Below are 18,100 nucleotides of genomic sequence, written 5' to 3' on the forward strand. Positions count from 1 at the left end.
ACATTCATTTCCACACCAACACACATTCAAAATTTTAATCCCCTATCAGTTTTTTTTTTCTTTGTCTGGGGGTTTTTTTGGGGGGTTTTTTTTTTTTTTTTTTTTTTTTTTTTTTTTTGCTTTTACTAAATGGAAATATTAAAATCTGTAACTTAAAAGGTTAGGTTTCTTTAAGTTATATTCAGTTTCTGAAAACTTCTAATTTCTAGAAGTATCTGAAGCACCACAAATGATTACTGTAGAAATGGGAAAATTTGCACATGAACCAGAATGGATTCTCATTGATTTATTTTTTCTACATTACCTCATCAATCCTCAGAGCAACCTTCCAGGCTTGACAGCTTTCTTTGGCATCTTTCTTTTAGAACAGGAGAAGCTGAGGCTTTCAGGTACTTAGACACTTGTCTAAGAATTCATATCCAAGGCTTTCTAAGCCTGTGATATTCTTTCCACACTCTACTTATGTATTTCCCTTCCTTCCACCTACTTAACACTTTCCTTTCCTTCCATCTCATCTCCTTCTCTCCAGAAGAATAATAGCTACTAATATTTGAATAGCACTTTAGATTTTTTAATTACTTTCATTTTCATTTGCTTACATAGCAGATATTTATTGAGCATCTACTTGGCTTTATTCTAACCACTGGGGTTAAAGTGGCAACATAAGCAAAGTACTTCTCTCGTGGAAATATATCTTAGCGGAGACACACAATAAACAAGCGAAAAAATGACATACTTCTAGATACTGATAAATGTTATGAAAGAGAGCAAGAGTCATGGGGACTGGAAAAGAAGGTAGACTGTCAGGAAGAGCTTTGCTGAAGAGTTAAGAGGTAGCTTTTGTGAGGAATAAGCTATGGAAAGTTCTGGGTAAAGAGTCTTCCAGGCAGAGGTAACAGCAAATACCAAGGGCCTGAGGACAGAGAAGCTTAGTTTATTTGAGAAAATGCCAAAAAATAAAGTAAGTGGACAAGAAAATTGGAGTAGATGAGTAAGGAGAGGTAGATATGGGTCAAATCTTTTAAGACTCTGTAGGCTAAGGTAAGAAGTTTAGACTTTATTCGAATAGTGACTCTAAGAGTAACGAGAAACCACTATAGTACTTAAACTTTAAAGCAGGAGTCAGCAAACTGCCTCACTTCCTATTTTTGTACGTAAAATTGTATTGGAACACAGCCATGCTCATTCATTTAATATATTGTCTGCAACTGTTTTTGTACCATGATGGTAAAGTTGAGGCAACAGAGACCATGTAGTCAGCAAAAATTAAAATATTTACTCTCTGGCCCTTTGGAGAAAAAGCTGTGCACCTTGCTTTAGAGCATAGGCATGATGCTCATTCAAAAAATATTTATTCAGCAAGTACTGACAACCATCTATGGCACTCAGATGTGGTCTAATTCATGCGCCAGATAAAATCTGATTCATGTTTCAAAAGATGTCTTGGCTGCTACATAACAGAATAGATTTTAGGTGGCTTGCCTTTGAAAGGAATAGACAGCTTAAAGTACTGTTATAGGTGCCCAGGCAATAGGTAAGCATGGCTTAGACCAGGGTAAGAGTAGGGAAAAGGGGTCAGATATTGATTGGATCATTTAAAAAGTAGAGCTGATAGTACCTGTTCATGGATTATAATTCAGTATAAGGGAAAAAGAGGAACAGGGAACTCCTAGGGCTTTGGCTTGAACCACAAGCTGAACCAGTGCCATTTACAACCATGAATTTAGGGTTAGGAGAGAATCAAAGAGTTTTATTAGGGACCAGTTATATTTGAGATTTTAAATAGATATCTAAATGAAGAATTAAGCAGGCCAGTTGGATATGTGAATGTAGCAGTCAAGGGTGCATGCAGGACTACTGATTAGTAGTCCTTAGTGTATAAACTTCCACATTGTCTCCAGCTTAAACTTCTCCCCCGAATTTCAGGCTTTTACACTGTACTGCCCACTCAGCATCTCCACTTGAAGAACCAATAGATATCTCAGACTTAATGGTTGCAAACCTGAACTTCTGATCATTCCCATAAAACTTGTTCCACAAACCATCTACCCTGTTTCAGTTCATAGAAACTCCATTCTTCTTAATTCTTGTGGCTAAAATTTTGGACTCCCTCATTTCACATTCTACATAAAATCAGTCCATCAACAAATCCTACGATAATACCCATATCAGAATTTAACCACTCTTAGCCACCTCCGCTGCTGCCACCCAAGTCACCATTCTACCTGGATTTTTGCAGTTGCCTCCCGGATCATCCTTCTGCCTCCGACTTTGCCTCCCTGCAATCTGTTCTGCATTTAGCATTTACAGAAATGCTTTTCACTGTAATTTAGATCATGCCACAGTAAGATCTCCATTCTTCTCAAAGTAAAAGCCAAAATCCTTACAGTGGATCCTACACACACTGCTCCCTCATTACCTTTGACCTCACTTCCTATATTCTGATCCTCCTCACTCACTCTGCACCAGCCACGTCTCACATCTGCTCTCTTGGGGCTTTTGTATATGTTGTCCTCTCTAAGGAGAATGTTCTTCCCTTAATATCCACATGCTTGTTATGCTGTTTCTCAATGATGCCTACCGTTTCTAACCTAAAATATAAATAATAGCCTATTATATGAATAATATATTATCTATTATGTAAATGATACTCCTTCTCCTGGCATTCCCTATTCCTTCCTACGTTAATCTGTTTTTATTTCCATCACATTATCATATTCTAACATACTGTATCATTTGCTTATTTCCTTATACAAATATATTTTATGTATATGTATGCATATATATATTACATTGAACTCCTGTTAATTGATGGATAGCTGGTATTTTAAAATGCAGGACTTAAAGCTTATTTGTTTTTATGAATTTTACCTACAGATATATTCACTTATGATGAAATGGCACATGTACAAGGTTATTCATTATAATGTTGTTTGTAATAGCAACAGATTGGCAATGCCTAAATGTCTTTCAGAAAGTTGCTGATCAAATATGTCATGATATATCCATAGAATGGATTAAGGTGCAACTGAAAAGAGATCAAGAAAATTCTTTACTAGTGTAGAACAATGTCCACGATACAGTAAGTGTGAAAAGAGCATGATTTACAGCCGTTTGTAGTGTATAAAAAGCTTATGCTAACTCTGGAAGGATTCACAGAACTAGAAATTGGTTTCTCTAAGGAAAGAAACTACATGGCTAAGGGTGGAAGGGAGATTTTGTGCTATACAATCTCTTGTGCCTTTTGAATTTTGAATAAGTGAATATATTGTCATATTAAATAAATAAAAACATTTAAATGTCGTAGGACTAGGTAAACTTATCTAGGAGAAAATGTAGATAGTGACCAGAAGGGATGGAAAGATGGCTTCTCATCATAACCATGTAATGCAAATATTAACAAGAAAGTAATATAATTATTGTTATTAAGCTTTAAGGAAATGGATATTCAGAAAGATTTAACTGGCTTACATTAGGTCATTCAGCCAGTAAACTTTAGAGTTTGGATTTATTTCTCCTAAACTTTTAAACTCATTTATTTTTCTAAAAGTTATTATATAGTTGCCATTTATATCAGTTACCAATAAACTTTGAACAGTTGTATACATAGTGGCATAAGTTATGGTATTAGCATGAATTTTGTGCTGAAAACAAACATGGCTTATACACACTTGAAAGCCCCCATAAGACCATGTTTTCTGAATGTCCATTTGTATTTAGTCAGTAGTATATTGTAATGATTTATTTGAAGTTTTCGAGTTGGTCTTTTCCTCTTTCTAGTGTTGTGTTTTTTATTTTGTTGAGGTAAAATTTGTGTAACATCAAATCAACCATTTTAAACTGATTAATTCAGTGGGATTTAGTGAATTCACAATATTATATAACCACCACTTCTGTCTACTTCTAAAACATTTTTATCATACCAAAACTAAGCCCCATACCTATTAAGCAGCCCCTTCCCATTTCCTTCTCTCCTCAGTCCCTGGCAATCATCACTCTGCTTTCTGTCTCCGTAGATTTACTTATTCTAGATATTTCATGTAAATGGAATCATACAGTATATAACCTTTCTGTTTGCCTTCTTTCATAGTATTTTTAAATTATTCACTTTTATTTAGTTTTTTTAAGAAACGGGGTCTTTCTGTGTCACCCAGGCTGGGGTGCAGTGGTGCAACCATAGCTCACCACAGCCTCGAACTCCTTGGCTCCAGTGATCCTCCCACCTTGGTCTCCCAAGTAGCTGCCTGGCTAATTTTTTTTTTTTTTTTTTTTCATAGAGACAGGGTTTTGGTGTTTTTGTTTTTTGTTTTTTGTTTTTGTTTGTTTTTTTTTTTTGCCTAGGCTTGTCTCAAACTCCTGACTTCAAGTGATCCTCCCACCTCGGCCTTCCAAAGTAGTGGAATTACGGGAGTGAGCCACCATCCCTGGTCTGATAGTATTTTTGAGGTTCATCCACATTGTAGCACATATCGGTATTTTATTCTTTGCTGTGGCTGAATAATAATTTTCATTTTATGTACATACTACAATTTGTTTATCCATTCATCCTTCCATAGACATTTGGGCTATTTCTACCTTTGGCTATTGTGAGTAGTGCTGCTATGAATAAATGTGCACATGTAGTTTTGATTTGTATTTTCCCAGGAATAATTATATTCATTATCTTTTTATATGCTTATTGGCCATTTCTTTGGAGAAATGACTTTTCAAGTCCTTTGCCCATTTTTAAATTAAGCTGTTTATCTTTTTGTTACTGCTTTGTACATCTTCTTTATATAAACTGGATTCTAGAGCTTTATCAGATACATGATTTGCAAATATTTTCTCCCATTTTGTGGATTGTCTTTTCACTTTCTTTTTATTTATTATTTATTTCTAATTTTTTTCTACAGAGAGGGCCTTTACTCTGTTGCCCATGCAGGATTGCAGTGGCATAATCATGCTCACTGCAGCCTCAAAATCCTGGGCTCAAATGATCCTCCTGCCTCAGCCTCCCAGGTAGCTAGGAGTACAGGCTCATGCTATCACAGCCAGCTAATTTTGATAATGTTCATTAATGCACATGTTTTTAGTTTGATGAAGTCTAGTTTATCTATTTTTATTTTGTTCCTTATGTGTTTGGTGTCGTAATTAAGCAGCTGTTGCCAATTCAAGGTCATGAAGTTTTGTGTGGTTATTTTGTAAGTCTTACAGCTTTACCTATTAAATTTAGATCTTTGATCTGTTTTGAGTTAGTTTTTATAAGCGGTATGAAATTAGGGTCTAGCTTCTTTCTTTCGTGTGTGGATATCCAGTTGTCACAGCACCATTTATGAAAGAAACAGTTCCTTCCCCAATAAACGGTATTTTTGACATCTGTATTAGTCCACTTTCACACTGCTATAAAGAGATGTCTGAGACTGGGTAATTTATAAAGGAAAGAGGTTTAATTGACTCAGTTCCACATGGCTGGGGAGGCCTCAGATAACTTACAATCATGGCAGAAGGCAAAGGAGAAGAGAGAGAAAACAAGGCAGCAGGAGAGAGAGAGAGAACACAGGAAAAACTGCCATTTATAAAACCATCAGATCTTATGAGAATTCACCCACTATCAGCATGGGGGGAACTGCCCCCATAATCCATTCACTTCCCTCCCTCAACATGTGGGGATTATAGGTCCCTCCCTCCCTCAACTTGTGGGGATTACAATTTGAGATGAGATTTGGGTGAGGATACAGAGCCAGACCACATCAACATCCTTATTGAAAGTGAGTTGATCATAGATATTTGGGTGTATTTCTGTATTCTCAGTGCATGTATTTTTTGATGCTTTCAACTTTTGAGTTATCATTGTTTTATTTTTGTTAGCATATAAGCTACTTCTTTTCACCTTATTTCTAACAGGGAAAATTCCATTTAAGTCCTGATGGTTTAAGTAGTGATTCTGGGGGCGAGGATGGTAAAGAGAAGAGATGGCCACACCTTTTTTCTCTGTCCCTCTCCCAGACTGTCTGTCCCTCTCAGGCCATTAAGAAACATTGCTTCAAATTATCTCCCTCAAAATAAATGTTCCATTTGTTATTTTATAATTTTGTATTTCTAAACACAAAGTATTTAATCTATACCAAAAGAATGATTGTATGGTTCTGAATTTGACGTGTCTTCCCAAACATGAGAACCATGTGTTGAAAAATCTAAAAGTTCGGAAGTTCAACATTGTAATCTGTCATTTTAAAATTTATTTCCTAATTTCAAGCCTGCCCCCCAATATATTGATATTTTGTTTTCCCTTTATTTAAAAATATCCTATCCTTGTGTGTTTTACTCCTACCAACAGTAGCCTGTCACCCAGAGACTGCTGTAATATTAGCAGGTCACAGCATAAACTGGTGCAGAACCACAGCAGTGACCAGTTTTTTTTTATTTTATTTTTTTTGGGGGGGAACAAGCTCTCCACATCAAGACAAACTTTCTGGTACAGTCCTCCTAACCGATTCAAACATGATGGGTGGGATAGGGTCACAAAGCAGGATCCAGGATTGGAATGGCCATAAATGAATATAAGGAAAGAGGAAGTAAAAAATGTGAGGACAAAAGACAGTAAGGATCTCACGTTGCAAGTAAAAGATGAGTTGTTAATTGAAGTAACATATACCAAAAGTTGGGTGTTTGGGTAAAAATCATTTGATCTAATCAGTAGCTGGCTTATATGAAACTAGACCCCTGTGGTTCCTTCCCTGGCCTTCCAACATTGCCTTGTTCGTCACCCTTCCTCGTTCACCCTCCTATTAAACTAAGAATTTGTTAGGTCTAAACTCAGCCTTCTGCTCTTCTGTCTTTCTCAATTACGTTAATTTGCTGAGAACAAACACATTAACTAAGTGCACCTTCTCTTGTCCAAATATGTATTCTCTGAGATACATTGTACTTATTTAAAAGACTTTCCCTATTCAACTGAAGTAACACCAATGGCAAAAATTGCAGTTTATACACATGACATTCCAGAAGAGGCCACCCTGACTACCAGTCCTTTACATGATCCCACACCAGCCTCATGTGGAGGCGCCCAGAACTGTGTCTCTGAGGTCACTGCACTTCCTGCTCCTGCCCTGGCAGTGCTATAGTGACAGGAGCAAGTGTGAATAGGCTGCGTTGACTCGGAGTCAGCACTTTGATTTTGCATTGTCATTATAAAGATATTCGTGACCTAATGCTGAATCACATTTGAGTAGTACCTCTGCAGGGGAAACTTTGTTTTTGGCTTTTTTTGTTTTTTTCTTTATTACCGTATTTACTTTAAAGGTTAAAAAAAATCAGGTCTCAAATAGAGGATTTGCAAAATTGAAACTTTTTAATTCTTTTTTATTGGCAGTTTTTTTTTGGAATTTTGTGCTGATATGACAGTGTTTAAAAAATATTTTCCCTATTATTGTAATGGTAGCAGCACTACCCAGTGAAAGTAAGTCTGAGTGAATTTTACCTTCCAGTTGGAGAACAACTGCAAAATGTGGCCTGGAAATGTTTAGCTACAAGATACATTGCAAATGCTTAATCTGTTTATTTCTCTTATGTGTTGATACTTATTTTAATAAATTTGGCAATGCTAAATGTATTTTCATTTATTTTCCCTATACAGGGCATCACATTTGATGAATTCAGGTCATTTTTCCAGTTTTTAAACAACCTAGAAGATTTTGCAATAGCTCTGAATATGTATAACTTTGCAAGTCGTTCCATAGGGCAAGGTAAGTAATGATCTACAAAAATTAAAAGCAAAAAAAAAAAAAAATCCTACATTGTTTCTAGAGATTTTGGAACTAATTAATTAAATGTGACATATCACGTATCAACTTGTGTGTGAAAGTCTGGTGTATACTTTCAGTGACAAATCAGTTCTAGTACTTAAAACAGTCATGAGGAAGAAACCTCATGGCCACTGGGTGACACTGAGGGACTTGTGTCTACCTATGGAAGAGCCAGCTGGTCATGCCATATTCTCACAGGATGGATTTATTTTACTAATTTAGTGCCTGCTGACTCAGAAACTGGAATTTTTCTCAGCAGAGCCACCTCTTAGCCATGGACTTATATTAACCGACTAACCTGTAAAATTGAGCATCAGTTTTGTGTAATTTTCAAAGAAATACAGTGGTCACCGAATTCAGAATGCCGGTGTCCTCAGAGCCAGCTGTCTTAACAGCCTGTCAGTTAGCCTGTAGAAAAAGCCAAGTCTTTTTCCTAGGATCCTGTGGCTGTGATCATCTTCCCTCCCCTCATGGCCATGTCCTTTTTAAAAATTCTTGCCATATGGGGACTTTGTTTATCTTTAAGGTGATATACCTGTCTCTGCCATAACTTAATATATGTTCATCCACAAGCTTAAATCCCAGAGGACAGTCTTTGTTTTTTTATTATGTTCTAGAGAGAAGCCAAACTGCAGTCCCTAAGTACTGACGAGAATTATCTCTTTCCCAAGAACATAGATACTGATTTCATTATATGGCTTTATTCATTTATTCGTTGAACAAGAGAAACCTGAAAAATTTTACGTTTTACCCTTCCTGTAGTCTAGATGTTCAAATAAGGCATCTTCCCAACCCATTTTAGTGTTTTAAAGCCAAAACCTTTGGGAACTCCACCTCGACAGACTAGCCTTTACTGCCATGATAAACCTAATCAGTGTGTAAAGAAACAAATCAATATCTGGTTACCGGGTTCAGAATGGAAAAGTTGTTCTTTTTTTAGAACTGGGTAATGAAAAAAAATTGATGGTGTCACCTGTCTTGCAGGTGCTAAAAATACATCTATCCCTTTTTGCCACCACAAGTATCTTTATTCAAATTATTATCCCTTAAAAGGAATATTCCTGTAGTCACCAAAGTGGCAATCCTGCCACTAGCTACTTTCTGCTTTGATATTTCCTATACACCTGACAGAATAGTTTTTCTTAAAAAATTAACTTTTCTATGACACATCCGCAGTGGACAACTCTTATATTTTCCAGTTGCCTGTTGAAGAATGTTCTGGCTCCCTGCCTCAGAGTCTTTGTGCAGAGCTTCTCCAGATACTAGATGTTCCCAGCTCCACCCAGACCAGATTCACTGTTTTCTGAACATGTTTTGTGCCCTCCCACCTCCCCTCATGCCTTAGTTCATTCATGTCATCTCATCTGCCATTTCTGTCATCTCTATGAGCTGAAACTGTTCTTTTGCATTCAGCTCAAAGATAAAAATCACAGCCTTTTCCTAACCACTGTCTTTCTCTCCCTGCTCTATGCTACACACAGCAGTGATCATTCATCTCCAGATTTTCATAGCACTTTGTTGGTACTTTTTGTGTGGCCCTGTGCAATGATTATTTGGGCAGGGGTCTCATCTCCCATCTGAACTGTAAGTTTCTTGAAAACCTATTCATCTTAGTAACTTCTGAAGTATCTGTCACCAATAGTAGGTGCTCATTAAACATTTATTGAATATGCATGCATTATTAACCCAAGCTGTTTGGCTGTTTTCATTTAAACCCCCAAAATATGTATTACCTAAAAGACAGCATGATTAATGAAAAGCCATGTGTTACATCAGATCATGATTCACATTTAGAAAACAACTTTTTTACAACCTTTCTAGTAATTAACACATATTATAAAAATAATAACAGTCTGTTCTTTTCCTGTGTAACATTTATCTAGATGAATTTAAGCGTGCCGTCTATGTAGCTACTGGACTCAGACTTTCACCGCATTTGGTGAATACTGTCTTCAAGATTTTTGATGTTGACAAAGATGATCAATTAAGTTATAAAGAATTTATTGGAATTATGAAAGACAGACTCCATAGAGGATTCCGGGTAAACCTACACATTTTAGACCTATTGATATCCTTTTAAAGTCTGAGGGAAATAAATCCATCTAAGTTGAGAAATAACTTATCTTGATTTCTTAAGGATGTAAACATGAGTGTGCTATTTGAAAAGGAAAAAAACACAGGCGTTAGTGCCCTTGAAAAAACATTTTTTGAGGTGATAAAGAGAATGCTTTTTTAAAAATGTAAAATCAGTTTGACCTTATAATAATTTATTTTCGTATTCAATTAATCTAATGTCTTCATCCTAGTTTGTGGAGGAAAAATGTTGCCAAATGTTTTCAGAAAATTTAGTCTGCATGTTAGCTTTTTGCACTTGTTACTATACAAATAAATATCACTATTTGTCATTTTATTTTATTTTATTTATTCCTTTAGAGACAGAGTCTTACTCTGCCACCCAGGCTGGAGTGCAGAGGCATGGTCACAGCTCACTGCAGCTTAGAACTGCTGGGCTCAAGTGAGCCTCCTGCTTCAGCCTCCCAAGTAGCTGGGACTATAGGTGCATGCCACCATGCCTGGCTAATTTATAATTTTTTTTTAAGTAGCAATTAAAACTGCTTTTTAAAAGTGCATTTAGAATGTCCTCCCAGCAAAATAAGTGTGTGAGCTGATGGATTTGTTAATAAGTTTAATATAATCATTCATATATATATATATATATATATATATATATATATATCTCAAAACATCACATTTACCCCATAAATACATATTTATATACTATTATTTATAGATTAAAAATTAAAAAATGACTCTAGACTGTTGCCCTGGCTGGTGTTAAGCTCCTGGGCTCAAGCAATTCTCCTGCCTTAACCTCCCAAAGTACAAAGATTATAGGCATGAGACACCGACCTGGCCACTATTTCTCATTTTAAATGAGACAGATTTCCTCTAGGCAACTTGAGGCCCTTAAATCACTGCATAGTCAGTACTTTTTAATATGAAAAATAAGTTAACATTTTTTTATCTATTGAAATCTTATAGTAAAAATATAATTACCTGAAATTCAGTGATTTTTTTCCCCAAAAAACATATTTTAAATCTAGAAATACAGTATGAATAAATGTGTACACTGCTAATGGATTATGAATATCCACAAATAGAAGAAGAGAAAAAAATCTAGTAAAATTAAGAGCTGGAATATTCAATCTTCCCTCTGTCAAAAAACAATATCGTTAAGTTTTATACTTTTTTTTTTTTTTTTTATGAGACAGAGTCTTGCTCTGTCGCCCAGGCTGGAGTGCAGTGGTGCGATCTTGGCTCACTGCAGCCTTCGCCTCCCGGGTTCTCTTGCCTCAGCCTACTGAGTGGCTGGAATTATAAGCACGCACCACCACCCCCGACTACTTTTTTGTATTTTTATTAGAGACGGGGTTTCGTTGTGTTAGCCAGGCTGGTTTCAAACTTCTAGCCTCAAGTAATCTGCCTGCCTCGACTTCCCAAAATGTTGGGATTGCAGGCGTAAGCCACCACACCAGCCAGTATTACACATTTTAAAAGAGAAAAGGTTATATATACAAAAACTCAAGATTCATCTTAGACAATGATTTTAAAGATTTTTAATGACTTTGAAGTCCAAGCTGCTTGAGTAAAGATGCTGTGTACTTAACTGCCACCTAGTGGTTAGCTGTTAACATTTTAGATGATGCCAGAAGTACCTGAAACAACATACACTGAAAATGATTTATTTTGCCTCAAAAATGTTAGAGTAGCAAGATCAAATTAAATATAAACTATGCTACAAATGTTTGACACTATTGCTCTCTTGATTATTGTGTTTTTATTTTTATTTATTTATTGCATACCTGTGGCCTTTAGCATTTTATTTGCATTTGCACATTTTTTATTTTTAACCAACAAATAATAGTATATAAATATGTATTTATGGGGTAAATGTGATGTTTTGAGATATATATATATGTAGTGAAAAGACTATATCAAACTTATTAACAAATCCATCAGTTCACATACTTATTTTGTTGTTGTGAGAACATTTTAAGCGTGCTTTTTAAAAGCAGTTTTAAAATATGAAATACGTGATTACTAACTATGGTCACCTTGCTGTGCAATAGATCTGAAAAACATATTCCTCCTGTCTAACTGGAACTTTGTATCCTTTGGTCAACTTCTCCCCTCTCCTCCCCAATTCCCAGCCCTCGAGCCTTTGGTGACTAACATTCCACTCTCCACTTGTATGAGTTTGACTTTTTAGATTCCACATATAAGTGAAATCACACTGTATTTGTCTTTCTGTACATTTGCACACTTTGCTCTTCTATTCTACAGGGTTATAAAACAGTCCAGAAGTATCCCACTTTCAAATCCTGCCTGAAGAAGGAACTTCATAGCAGATAAGTATGTTCACTTCTATTTGTCTAAATATATTCAATAACAATAGGAATCATAATTTATTTTTCTGTTACAATGTTTAGAAAATAGCTGAAAGAAATAGAATTATCTAATTTATTTTTAATTTTTAGGTCATTAGAGTATCTTGATTGACAGATTTTACGTTAAACATGAAGTTTTGTATGTGAGCAGACCCAATGTAAGAAATCCAAATTGGACTTTTTAAATATAGGATAATTAGCACCCAAAGAATATTTGTTACTGTTTTTTAGGATCGTGATTTTGAGCATCCACAGAAAATAACAGCTTATTTTTTTAGTTATTTTAGTTGCCTGGCACTATGTTAAGTGTTCTTCCACAGGTAGTATCTCATTTAATTCTCACAGATAGCCCATTTAACAGCAGAGAAAAATCAGTGTTTAACAAGTACCTTGTCTAGGATAACTTGCTAGTCAGTGGAAAGCCAGGATTTAAGCTTCATTCTATCTTATTCATTTATTACTTCCTATTTATTATATCTTATTATTATTTATCACATACTATCTATTACTTATGACCCAAAGAAATGTGCCAGACATATTTCTAATCTCCAAATAAGGGATTTTTTTTTCTTTCAAAAGTCAAGTGTAGCTATAAAATTTTGGTCAGTTTGGGGTTTTAATTAGATTTTTGCAGTGGAGATTTTATTGTTTATTTAAAAATGCTTGCAAGTATATTCATGTTTATATTTCCTGCTGTTTTTCTCAAGCTTGAAGGATGTATATGTGTGTTTGTGTGTGTATATGTGTGTGTGTGTGCGTGTATATATATATATATATATATATATAGAGAGAGAGAGAGAGAGAGAGAGAGAGAGAGAGAGAGAGCGAGAGAGAGAGAGAGCGAGAGAGAGCGAGTGAGCACAGTGTTTTCCAAAGTGGTTCCTCAGCACATCAATGTATACTTTAAAAAAAAAAAAGAGTTGCTTAATCAAGTTTAAGAAATATAATAAAAGTGATTAAATAAGTTTCTTCCCCATAGAGTTTATTGATTGTAATATGCTACTCTTCATTTTGTGTTGCTAAAAGGAAATGGCAGTATTCAGCATTTTGAAGATTTGGTTTGAGATCTAGTGTTTTATGGAACCCATTTTGGGAAATACTTGTCTAAAATGTTTAGAGGCAAGCAGGCTTATTTATTTGTTTAAGGTGGTAACTGTTGTAGTTTGAATTAACAAAAGAAGTCAGGTCTTCCTAATCTCCATTTTAAGGACTTTTAAACTATGTTATGAATTCTTAAACTAAACAAACAAACAAAAAAAAAGTAGGACTATTCCACACAGGTAGTGTTCCTGACCGCCTCGTAGTAGTATCACACTGGTACTATTGATTCTAATAGTGCACATGGCCATACCCGGAAGTGGCTACCTTTTTCTAAGCCTAAGACTGAGGATTAGCCCAATTACTAAACAAAACACTCAGCTTTTAAGTATTTGTGTCTTATATTTTATGTGGGGTATTTTTATTGAATTCCTTACTGTTTCATATTATCATAAGAATATTTGATTAATGCCATCACCTCAGAATTATGTCCTAAATAAATATGACTTTTGTGTTACTATTTTTTTAATTAGATACTCCTAAAACAAAGTTTAAAGGATTACTATCTGACAAATAACAAGAAGCAAAATTTTCAGAGTGGAAAGCAAGTCTGAGATCAGAACAAGTAGAGAATGAAGGAAAAGGTGAATGCTATGAAATTGATATTTTTTCCTGGAACTGAATTCTGAAACATAAAACAGATAAAATGCATCTTGATACTACAAATGTTATATATATAAAATCAAGTTGAGTTTTTGCCTTGATTTGCTGAACTCTGCACTTTTTCATTCCCTTCAGAAGTATGTAGATACTTCCAGTGACTACATATGAATGTACTTTCAATATTATTTATTTATTTATTTATTAGAAATTTGCCCCATTTGAAAATAATTTTTGATTCATGGAATGTTGATCGCCTAAAAACAAACATCGTATTTTCTTTGGTTTTGGACTGTGAACTTATTTTTGCAGATGAATATTGCTTGAGATTTATAAGACCTTTAGAATTGTTATTAAATTCCTGTTATTTGCCCAGTTTCTAATTACACTGAGATGATTTTGAAAACAAATAGAAATTAAGCTACTATATAAAACAATTGTTTACATGTACTTTTAACTTTTAAAAGTACTTAATTAACATGTTGTTTGACTTGTATAAAGTTTTTAAAAATTTTTGTTCATTTGCCAAAGTCAACAGAATGTCTGTTATTCTTTTATGTATACAGTAAGGAAATTTAAAGTGTAGAATTTTTCTCCCCAAAAGTCACGTGTTCATAGTAGAAGTAGTGGTAGTTGTAACGGTAATCATTGTCATTGTCATTATCTTCTTAAATGTGAAGCTGCCCCTAATTGTAGGTGGTACATGTTAATAAAACTAGTAAAAATAATGTCTTACACTCTGTAACTTATTGCATATTGTTAATATATGTCTAGCATCAAATGAGTATTGTAAAAGACTAATATAAAATGGTTTAGAAGACTGATATATATATATTAAGTAGAAGCTAATACTTTGTTTCTTGCAAAAGGACCACATGCAAAAGTGATGCTAAACAGCCAGTAATAATAATTTAAATATAATTTATTATTTCAAAAAAATATGTCTTAAAAGGGAAAATAAAACCTTTCTGTTGAATCACAACAAAATTAGATTTTTACATAGAAAAACAATTTGATAATACTTAATAGAAATTTGTTCAATTAAAAATGCTTAGGTTATACAAGAATACTATACAAAAATAGAACAATTAATGTAAATTAATATATTTATATATTGCATGTGGAAGTTCATTTATCTTCCTTTATAAGACATATTTAATGTAAGTTACATACACTCCAACTATTACTTTGCTTTTACATATGAAAATAGCACTGACTTTGTTTTTATAAGTTATTAAATGTGAAATTAATCTGCATCAGCTTATTTATAAAAGTAATGTTATTTTCAAGAAGATGTTACTATTAGTATTAATTTTGTATGTTAGACTTTTTACATTCTTTATCTGATATTATTTATTACAATAATTTGAGAATATGTTATTCATAAGTACAAGGATCCCATATAGTATAATAATTTAATTTCACCTGCTTTGAAAGTTGATTTAATTGATTTATGAAATGAAAATGCCTACCCACTCATATAACATACCACAGGTCTATTTTACCTTACACTGAATGTTCTCAATATGATTTGGTACCTAAAGTAATTGAAAAAGATGCAGTTTCCTTTAATTCTTGACTAAAAGTTATACTATCTTCCATACATGGAAAATCCTGCAAATATAGTGTAAAAATTAAATTGCCCCATTAAAATCCTTTACAATTCTGTCATTCTCCCAAGGAATAATACCATAGTACATATGCAATCTTTATTTTATTCCTTATTGCTTATCAGAGTGAGTGGATGAAAACATTTGTAAGACTGCAACATAATATTAAAATGTAAATAAATAAATATACTGATCAATTAAAATAGAAAAGAAAGTGGTAAATTACAGTGATTCCTTTCATATTATCACTCTTGAACTGTATCATCTATAAAATGAGTGATAAAAATATCTCACTGAATTGTGGCTTATATCAATTTAAAATTTATTAATGATTTGAAAATAATAACTTACTACATGTATGCTGTTATTGTCAGTGTTTCCTTCTACAGGCTGTTCTTTGGAAAAATTAAGTTATACTTAAAATTAACATTAAACTTTTTATAGAAGGCATACATGATAAACAGTTTATGGTACTTTTCAGAATCATTTCATAGTAAGAAATTTATTTAGCTTAAGTTCCAATTTTCTGTTCTTATTATAAATTGTAAAGCAACCTGTCTTACATTCTTATATTATCGTAAAATAAATATTCCTGCCCTTGAATCAAGAAACATTGTACTTGGCTTTCATATGTATCTATGGACTAATAATGACTTTCTGAAAATGTTACCTTCAAACTTTGGACATCTTATGGGTTACTAAACCTCTTTTGATCTTACTCCCTCCTCTGAGGCAACACATACCAGTGACATTTATCTCATCAACACCTTTGTGGGTAAGTAAATCACACAGCTATAAAGCCACTCAAAGTATATCATAGGAATTCCTAAATTATAGAACTGTGGTCGTTGGTACTGGAAACCTTTTCAGAAAGCTTACATGTGACTTAATGGAGTATTAATTTTGTAGGTATCAACTTACTAAGACAACACCTAGAAATGTTTCAAAATATACTAGTTATTATCCTACTTACTATAGCAATTAACTTACAATAGTAAGTTAACACTTCTTATGTTTACTTTTTAAGAAAAGCACATTTTTAAAACTTAGGATCTCAGTCTAGTAGAAGTGGGAATAAATCATGAAGATCATTTATTGGGTGAATATATTCACCAAATCTAGAATTAGACTACTTCTTGAAGTGGGAAGAGATGGCTTGAAGAAAAAATAAAAGTAGAATGGTGATTATAAATTTGCAGAGCTGCCACAGAGTTCAGGCTTGTATGGTAGGACTGGAGAAAGAATTAATTGATCAAGGAACATCAGTGGGAATCAGTTACTGGGTTAAAAAAAGGTAAAGATGGAAGCCGTACTCTCTGACACAGTATATTCTGGTCACATTTACCATCAGAGACAATAGAACTTGATTATTAATCTAATTCAGTATGGCATTTCCTATATGCATACGTCTTAGGAATGAAGCAAGTAGCTTAAAGGTAAGCAGATTAGGCCAGGCACAGTTGCTCACGCCTGTAATCCCAACACTGTGGGTTACCAAGGTGGGCAGATCACAAGGTCAGGAGTTCAAGACCAGCCAGGCTAATATGGTAAAACCCCATCTCTACTAAAAATACAAAATAATTATTCAGGCATGGTGGCACATACCTATAATCCTAGCTACTCGGGAGGCTGAGGCAGAAGAATTGCTTGAACCTGGGAGGCAGAGGTTGCAGTGAGCCAAGATCATGCCACTGCACTCCAGCATGGGTGACAGAGCGAGACTCTGTCTCAAAAAAAAAAAAAAAAAAAAAGGTAAGCAGATTAGTCTGCTAGCACATTTTAAGCTGAGGTAAAATGAGAGTTTAGTACAGATTCAAAGACAGTAAAGATATTTTGAGTCTATGCTATATCATGCTTTTGCAAGCTATAGGTGCTATAAGAGTTAAACATTTAAGCTGAAAAATCTATAAAAAGGACTCTGAAAATCTATACTTTTTTGTGTCATTGCTCTTTGGTGCTAAGAAGCTCTCAAGAAAGCGAGTATCTAACCATTTGTGCTGTAATATTTAATTACAGTGAGTGTACAGAAGATTAGCTGTCACAAAGATTCTTTTGAAATCAGATTGCACATGAAAACTGCATTGTACCCTGCTAAGTAAGCAAATTTAACAAAGAGGAGAAGGTGATGTCAAGACTTACTGCAAAATGAACAAATAAAGGAATAGGATTTGCTTGATTTTAAATTAAATCAAGCCTATTAAAGAAATGCCAAATGTCAGCCTTCATTTGTCAACTTAAATATGTTTTTCTAAAATTTACAAAGATTCAGCCTATTGAAAGTATCCTTTACTATTTGGACTGAGAAGTAAATTAAGCAAATGGAAATGCTAAATAAATTATGCTAATAATTCAGTTTCTCATAGCGATAAATTGCCACATAAAGATGTATGTTAGTAATTCAGATAGGGATATTTATTGCCTTTTATTTTTGTTATATGACTGATTATCAAATTAACACATGTGCTTTGCTCCCAGATATGTAATGTTTTAAAAGCCTAGGTTAATTTCTGCTCCACGGTAGCTAACCCCAAATACAACGTACACTGAACCATTTCTAGTC

The 18,100-nt window shown here is 34.1% G+C and overlaps 1 protein-coding gene across 5 annotated transcripts in view; it reads left to right on the forward strand.

Annotated features, from left to right (window-relative positions):
• MICU3 (mitochondrial calcium uptake family member 3) overlaps window positions 1-16,151 on the forward strand; it is a 94,912-nt gene extending 78,761 nt beyond the window's left edge. For 4 of the 5 annotated variants that reach the window (XM_032288356.1, XM_032288354.1, XM_032288355.1 and 1 more), the window contains 4 exons: window positions 7,616-7,724; window positions 9,668-9,825; window positions 12,129-12,197; window positions 13,804-16,151. In XM_032288356.1, coding sequence (XP_032144247.1) covers window positions 7,616-7,724; window positions 9,668-9,825; window positions 12,129-12,197 — 336 coding nt within the window. In that variant the 3' untranslated portion in view covers window positions 13,804-16,151. The remainder of the gene's footprint in view (window positions 1-7,615; window positions 7,725-9,667; window positions 9,826-12,128; window positions 12,198-13,803) is intronic. The other variant, XR_004272002.1, reaches the window with a different exon arrangement.
• Window positions 16,152-18,100: the final 1,949 nt, after the last annotated feature.

Source organism: Sapajus apella, unplaced genomic scaffold (assembly GCF_009761245.1).
Source record: "Sapajus apella isolate SASKATOON/1434 unplaced genomic scaffold, GSC_monkey_1.0 scaffold21, whole genome shotgun sequence".
Taxonomy (NCBI): domain Eukaryota; kingdom Metazoa; phylum Chordata; class Mammalia; order Primates; family Cebidae; genus Sapajus; species Sapajus apella.